The 8,424-nt window shown below is 42.2% G+C and overlaps 1 protein-coding gene across 1 annotated transcript in view; it reads left to right on the forward strand.

Moving 5' to 3' along the window:
- LOC126095407 (cuticle protein 7-like) overlaps positions 1 to 7,991 on the forward strand; it is a 34,444-nt gene extending 26,453 nt beyond the window's left edge. Inside the window, exon 3 of the mRNA XM_049910239.1 lies at positions 7,770 to 7,991. Coding sequence (XP_049766196.1) covers positions 7,770 to 7,894 — 125 coding nt within the window. The 3' untranslated portion in view covers positions 7,895 to 7,991. The remainder of the gene's footprint in view (positions 1 to 7,769) is intronic.
- Positions 7,992 to 8,424: the final 433 nt, after the last annotated feature.

The raw sequence follows: 8,424 nt of genomic DNA on the forward strand, positions 1-8,424 counted from the left end.
TGCCAAGATTTTTTCCTTGGTGATGGCACTGAATTGAGAAACACTCAGCATCGACAGGATAATTCAAGAGTTACTGGAAGGGATAGCTACATTTCCCGGTATGCCTCTCCACACACACACATAGAATGGTGATCTAACAGAGAATACACTGTAGTCGGTAGTCAATGTGTAGCACGTAGGACTTGATCGCAGAGTCGTAGAGGCTCTTTTTCATATAAACGACATTCTTTTATTTTTCTACAGATGACGTGAATGGATTCTATATGTTCATAACCTGCATTACTAATCAACTACTTATTGAACACTTAAAAAAAAATACTACCCGAGAACACAGTTCTAGTTGACGAGCCAACCCATCATCTAACTTTTGGTCTGCATACATTTCCAGATTTCAGAAATCTCAAACCTAAGCATTTATTAATGGTATAACAGTCCCCATAAACCATAGCCCTTGCCGTTGGTGTGGAGGCTTGCGTGCCTCAATGATACAGATAGCTGTACCGTAGGTGCAACCACAACGGCCGGCCGGTGTGGCCGTGCGGTCTAGGCGCTTCAGTCTGGATCCGCGTGACCACTCTGGTCGCAGGTTCGAATCCTGCCTCGGGCATGGATGTGTGTGATGTCCTTAGGTTAGTTAGGTTTAAGTAGTTCTAAGTTCTAAGGGACTGATGACCACAGATGCTAAGTCCCATAGTGCTCAGAGCCATTTGAACCAACCACAACGGAGGGGTATCTTTTGGAGGACAGACAAACGTGTGGTTCCTGAAGAAGGGCAGCAGCCTTTTCAGTAGTTGCGGGGGCAACAGTCTGGATGATTGACTGATCTGGCCTTGTAACACTAACCAAAACGGCCTTGCTGTGCTGGTACTGCGAACAGCTGAAAGCAAGGGGAAACTACAGCCATAATTTTTCCCGAGGGCATGCAGCTTTACAGTATGGATAAATTATGATGGCGTCCTCTTGGGTAAAATATTCTGGAGGTAAAATAGACCCCCATTCGCATCTCCGGGCGGGGACTAATCAGGAGGACGTCGTTATCAGGAGAAAGAAAACTGACGTTCTACTGATCGGAGCGTGGAATGTCAGATCCCTTATTCGGGCAGGTAGATTTGAAAATTTAAAAAGGGAAATGGATAGGTTAAAGTTAGATATAGTGGGAATTAGTGAAGTCCGGTGGCAGAAGGAACAAGACTTTTGGTCAGGTGAATACAGGGTTATAAATACACAATCAAGTAAGGGTAATGCAGGAGTAGGTTTAATAATGAATAAAACAATACTAATGCGGGTAAACTACGACAAACAGCACAGCGAACGCATTGTTGTGGCCAAGATAGACACGAAGCCCACGCCTACGACAGTGTACAAGTCTATATGCCAACTAGCTCTGCAGATGATGAAGAAATTGAAGAAATGTATCATGAAATAAAAGAAATTATTAAGATAGTGAAGGGGGACGAAAATTTATTAGTAATGGGTGACTGGAATTCAGTAGTAGGAAAAGGGAAAGAAGGAAACGTAGTAGGTGAATATGGATTGGGGATAAGAAATGAAAGAGGAAGCCGCCTGGTGGAATTTTGCACAGAGCACAACTTAATCATAGCTAACACTTGGTTCAAGAATCATGGAAGAAGCCTGGAGATACTGAAAGGTTTCAGATAGATTATATAATGGTAAGACAGAGATTTAGGAATCAGGTTTTAAATTGGAAGACTTTTCCAGGGGCAGATGTGGACCACAATCTATTGGTTATGAACTGTAGATTAAAACTGAAGAAATTGCAAAAAGGTGGGAATTTTAAGAGATGGGACCTGGATAAACTGACTAAACAAGAGGTTGTACAGTGTTTCAGGGAGAGCATAAGGGAACAATTCACAAGAATGGGGGAAAGAAATACAGTAGAAGAAGAATGGGTAGCTTTGGGGGATGAAGTAGTGAAGGCAGCAGAGGATCAAGTAGGTAAAAAGACGAGGGCTAGTAGAAATCCTTGGGTAACATAAGAAATATTGAATTTAATTGATGAAAGAAGAAAATATAAAAATGCAGTAAATGAAGCTGGCAAGAAGGAATACAAACGTCTCAAAAATGAGATCGACAGGAAGTGCAAAATGGCTAAGCAGGCATGGCTAGAGGACAAATGTAAGGATGTAGAGGCTTATCTCACTAGGGGTAAGATAGATACTGCCCACAAGAAAATTAAAGAGACCTTTGGAGAAAGGAGAACCACTTGCATGAATATCAAGAGCTATGATGGAAACCCAGTTCTAAGCAAAGAAGGGAAAGCAGAAAGGTGGAAGGAGTATATAGAGGGTCTATACAAGGGAGATGTACTTTCGGGCAATGTTACAGAAATGGAAGAGGATGTAGACGAAGATGAAATGGGAGATATGATATTGTGTGAAGAATCTAATAGAGCACTGAAAAACCTAAGTCGAACAAGGTCCTGGGAGTAGACAACATTCCATTAGAACTACTGACGGCCCTGGGAGAGCGAGTCCTGACAAAACTCTACCATCTGGTGAGCAAAATGTATGAGACAGGCGAAATACCCTCAGACTTCAAGAAGAATGTAATAATTCCAATCCCAAAGACAGCAGGTGTAGACAGATGTGAAAATTACCGAACTATCAGTTCACAGCTGCAAAATGCTAACGCGAATTCTTTACAGACGAATGGAAAAACTGGTAGAAGCTGACTTTGGGGAAGATCAGTTTGGATTCCGTAGAAATATGGGAACATGTGAGGCAATACTGACACTACGACTTATTTTAGAAGCTAGATTAAGAAAAGGCAAACCTACGATTCTACCATTTGTAGACTTAGAGAAAGCTTTTGACAGTGTTGACTGGAATACTCTCTTGCAAATTCTGAAGGCGGCAGGTGTAAAATACAGGGAGCGAAAGGCTATTTACAATTTGTACAGAAACCAGATGGCAGTTATAAGAGTCGAGGGACATGAAAAGGAAGCAGTGGTTGGGAAGGGAGTGAGACAGGGTTGTAGCCTCTCCCCGGTGTTATTCAATCTGTATATTGAGCAAGCAGTAAAGGAAACAAAAGAAAAATTCAGAGTAGGTATTAAAATCCATGGAGAAGAAATAAAAACTTTAAGGTTCGCCGATGACATTTTAATTCTGTCAGACACAGCAAAGGACTTGGAAGAGCAGCTGAACGGCATGGACAGTGTCTGGAAAGGGGAATATAAGATGAACATCAACAAAAGCAAAACGCAGGTAATGGAATGTAGTCAAATTAAGTCGGGTGATGCTGAGGGAATTAGATTAGGAAATGAGACACTTAAAGTAGTAAAGGAGGTTTGCTATTTGGGGAACAAAATAACTGATGATGGTCGAAGTAGAGAGGATATAAAATGTAGACTGGCAATGGCAAGGAAAGCGTTTCTGAAGAAGAGAAATTTGTTAACATCTAGTATAGATTTAAGTACCAGGAAACCGTTTCTGAAAGTATTTGTATGGAGTGTAGCCATGTATGGAAGTGAAACGTGGACGATAAAAAGTTTGGACAGAAAGAGAATAGAAGCTTTCGAAATGTGGTGCTACAGAAGAATGCTGAAGATTAGATGGGTAGATCATATAACTAATGAGGTACTGAATAGTATTGGGGAGAACAGGAGTTTGTGGCACAACTTGACTAGAAGAAGGGATCGGTTGGTAGGACATGTTCTGAGGCATCAAGGGATCACCAATTTAGTATTGGAGGGCAGCGTGGAGGGTTAAAATTGTAGAGGGAGACCAAGAGATGAATACACTAAGCAGATTCAGAGGGATGTAGGCTGCAGTACGTACTGGGAGATGAAGAAACTTGCACAGGATAGAGTAGCGTGGAGAGCTGCATCCAACCAGTCTCAGGACTGAAGACCACAACAACAACAACAACAACAACAACAACAACATAATAGTTTGTATAGCACGAAGCTAAATATAATTTGTGTTTCAAAGTTTGTAAAATGTCCATTCGCAGAAGTTGTCTGTACGACTTTCCAAGAAAGTTAATTTATTTTAAGATCTTTGTGGCTGTAGATAATATCGAAGATAAAAGCCGTTCTTTTTATTTCTGGCAGACGATTTCTCAAAAAAAACTTGGTCTAGGATCAGTTCGTAAAGCTAATTTCGAAAATTACTTTTATTTTCTTGTATGAAGTCCGGATTTTTCCCAAAATAAGGTCTCGTATTTTAAAGACTGAAGGACAAAATGTTAAATAAAATTTCAATCCACGTCTATATTTTTGTAGTCATTGTTTTATTTTAGGCATATACTAAGGCATACTTTAGGCAGTACTATAAACAGCTGTCTTATCAACGTTACGATGAGTATTCTGACACATTTAATTTTCAACATTTCTCTTTTTTGTTTTCTTCACTGAACCTTTATCTTTACTGTAGTTCTTCAGGATACAACAATAGGCGGCCATCATACTTTAATTCCATATTCCTTCGGACATCTCCTCCCTCCCTCCATCCCCTTAGTGTGCTGGTGGCAGCATTCTCCTTGTTCTTCACTATAATGTCCAAGAATTTCAAGGAAGTGATCAGTATACTAGGTGTAGGTTCAAATGGTTCAAATGGCTCTGAACACTATGGGACTTAACATTTGAGGTCATCAGTCCCCTAGAACTTAGAACTACTTAAACCTAACTAACCTAAGGACATCACACACATCCATGCCCGAGGCAGGATTCGAACCTGTGACCGTAGGGGTCACGCGGTTCCAGACTGAAGCGCCTACAACCGCTCGGCCACACCGGCCGGCACTAGGTGTAGGAAGTGAACTTTTGCACTCATGTTACAACCCAACTTCTTGAATTTTTCCAACATAGTTTCATGAGTTTCACAGTAATTTGTACGTTTTTTATTCCGTACAAAGTTTCCAGTAATAGACTTGAAGGTGTTCAATGCATTTTGTTCTGTAACATTCATTGTATTTTCAAATACGTAACCATTCATCAGTTTGTGATGGTCCAACAAAAACTCCGGTTTCCGACTTGGTACACACGAGTTTAAAGCAGACTCGATCTTGTGGCAGAAGCCTTACAAAATGCTTCACCACTCCCAATTAGATATGTGGTGGTAACTATATTTTTTATAGTTTACAATCGGCTCGCTTAAGAAGCCCTTACTCCCAGGCACAAAATAATTCCAGTTTGCTCAAATTTATACATGTCAATGTTTTAACTTTGTCTAATTACCTCACTCATACAAAGAGCAGGCATTTTATATTCTCAGTTTGCTGTACTAATAAAATTCCTGTAACAAAAAATTAAATAATCTTCTTTCCATTATAGCACCTGCACATGATAGAAGAAAACTAAGAACAGTTTTAGATTCAGCGTAAACAGTTAGCTAAGAACTCTTATTTATTTTAAGTTGACTGATGTACAGACTAGTGTTGTCTCTGAATTCGTCGCTTTGAAGGATCACCGTGTGTTTTGCAGGTGCTGCTGTGCGCATGCGCACTGCTGGGAGCGGCCAGCGCCGGCTACCTGGGCGCGCCCGCCGTCTCCTACTCGGCGGCTCCAGCGCTGCGGGGCGCGGCTCTGGGTCTGGGACTCGCAGGTACGGCCGTCCCACTATTAGCTTCAAAGCCATCAGATTCCATCGCTGTAATACTAGGCATGCCTCTGAAAGGGCCCATTTTGTCGAAAAAAAAACTAAATTATAATATCCTGGAAACTATTTGACCATAAAAAGTGCATTATCCTAGCACTTCAGCAATAATAAAGACTGCATTATGAAATGAGAAGTATGTGATCAGGTAAGATAGAAATTTATTCCCTATTTTTACACTCGGAAGTAAGCCACACAGTATGACTTTAAGGAACTGACCTTACTCTCAGTTGATCTGAAGCACTATATAAAGATTCCTACAGGACCATCCGACCGCCGTGTCATCCTCAGTAGAGGATGCAGATAGGAGAGGCGTGTGGACTGCTCTCGCGGTCGTTATGATGGTATTCTCGACCGAAGCCGCTACTATTCGGTCGAGTAGCTCCTCAATTGGCATCACGAGACTGAGTGCACCCCGAAAAATGGCAACAGCGCATGGCGGCCTCGATGGTCACCCATCCAAGTGCCGACTACGCCCGACAGCGCTTAACTGCGATGATCTCACGGAAACCGGTGTATCCACTGCGGCAAGGCCATTGCCCTGTAGCACAATATATGATACCAAATTTCTTTCTTTACACTAGTGTCATAGAAGTGGTTTAAAAATCTCTCCATCCAAATCATATGCTTATCATGTTGTGCTGTCCATAAGAAAATATCAGCACTGCATGATTGCAACAATATGAAACATAATTTTTTGGTTAGCAGTGACTAAGTGACAAAGTACAGTACACAATACAGTGAAATGACTTCACATTATGAGAATACAGCAATAAGGGCAAACTTGTGAATTCTAGCACATCATATGAATAATCACGGGTAATGTTATGAAACAATATGTAATGGAAAACACTGGAAACACATCTAAGATCTTGTCACAGTTTCGACTCTTATTATTGCTGTTACAACATCTGTAATTACTTATACTTCTTTATCTGTTATGTCAGGTCTGATTGTCTAGAGGTAAAGCAGATGCCAGGAAGCAAAAAGGTTGTGGAATCAAATGCTAGTCATATCACACCTCAGTGGTGTAAAGATTCACCAGGAATAACATATGGCTTGGTTTCCACATTAAACCAAAGATTCACTTTCCCTCAAAGGAATACTGGACTGGGTTTGTGAAACATATGTCATGAAAGCGGCATCCAATTGAAAGATATTTCCTGGGGTGTGGAGCCCCACAAAACTATTATTGCTGAATTTGTGGCACCTTTTTGTCTTTTAAAAGACTTAGATACATGAGGAAACCCTAATAATGTTGAAATACTACATAGACATCATATCAGCTACACTTCCCACAGGTGCTCCAGTTGGAGCTGCTGCTAGCCCTGCTGCAGCTGCAGCAGCTGCAGCTGCTGCTGCGAAACTGGCTGCCACCAGGCTACCAGCTGCTGCTCTGCCCGCCTATGCTGGAGTCGCTCCTGCCTATCCTGGTGTAGCCCCAGGCTACTCTGGTCTCGCCCCTGGCTATGCCGGTCTGGCCGCTGCACGCTACGCCGGTCTGAGCCGCCTGGCTGGTGGGCTGCCCGCCGAGCTGGCTGACCCGTACTACGACCCCAACCCGCAGTACAGCTTCAGCTACAGCGTCAGCGACGCCCTGACCGGCGACGCCAAGCAGCAGCAGGAGAGCCGCAGCGGCGACGTGGTGGAGGGCAGCTACAGCCTGGTCGAGCCCGACGGCAGCGTCCGCACCGTGGACTACACGGCCGCCCCTGGCGTCGGTTTTAACGCCGTGGTCTCCAAGAGCGCCGCTCCTCCTGGATCGCCTGCTGCTGCCGCTGCAGCCACTGCGGCCGCCGCTGCCGCCGCCTCCGCTCGGGCTGCTCTTGCTGGTAAGTCCCATTTGAGTCCAATCAAAATACGTTTGCGACTGCAGTGCAAGAACAGGGAAATAGTAACGTCGAGTACATCAGAGATAGCATCTAGTTTCGTTGATCGTTAGCATTTTTGTAATAATCTATAATAGTGCAAGAAAACGCAATATCTACGCCATTTTTCTTAGGTATTGGCTGTTGACAGTTGGAGCAACAGCGATCCATATCTTTCTAGACCAATTACAACTTTTCAGCAGGTTGTGATACGTCATTAACTGATATCAGCATTCTGTCGTGCTTGAGTCGTGTACTTGCTGACATTACTTATTACTTCCAGCAGGCGCAGTACCAGGTGTAGCAGGCTACCCACTGTCCCCAGCAGCTGCTGCTGGAGTGTATGGTGCACCCCTCAAGACTGCTCATGCTGCTCTCTCCACACCACACGCCAAGGTCCACTACTGATTATCCCACCGGCTAAATCTCTCTGTAAATACGATTGACACTCATGTACAATGAAAGTTTCACAAAAATGTCAATAAAATGAGTTTATACTGTTTTATATACTGTTTTTGTCTCACATGATATATTACTAAGCACAGAATAGTTTTAAATTTAATGTTTTCTGTGCCTGCTTCATTACCCATGAAAGAGATGTAAAAGATGTAAGAGTGTACTTGCACTATGCAACAAGTTATACATGTTGATTTCAATATCTTCAATTTCTCCTGTTATTCAATAATGGTACAGAGAAGAAAAATACAGTGATCAAAATTCTTAAGCCATATGTTACATTCAGAATGTAATAAACATGGAACTAATATTTATATTTGCCATAAAACTGGAAATAACATTAACACAATTTGCATCTATATCTGATCAAAGTTTCTTGCGAATGCACTATTTTTAAAAACTGATTTGCCTTTTTTCTAAAAAAGTACTCTTTATATATCACTATCTAAAATCTACGTCATTTTAACGATAGCTTCGAAACT

The sequence above is a fragment of the Schistocerca cancellata genome, chromosome 1 (genome assembly GCF_023864275.1).
Source record: "Schistocerca cancellata isolate TAMUIC-IGC-003103 chromosome 1, iqSchCanc2.1, whole genome shotgun sequence".
NCBI classification, from domain to species: domain Eukaryota; kingdom Metazoa; phylum Arthropoda; class Insecta; order Orthoptera; family Acrididae; genus Schistocerca; species Schistocerca cancellata.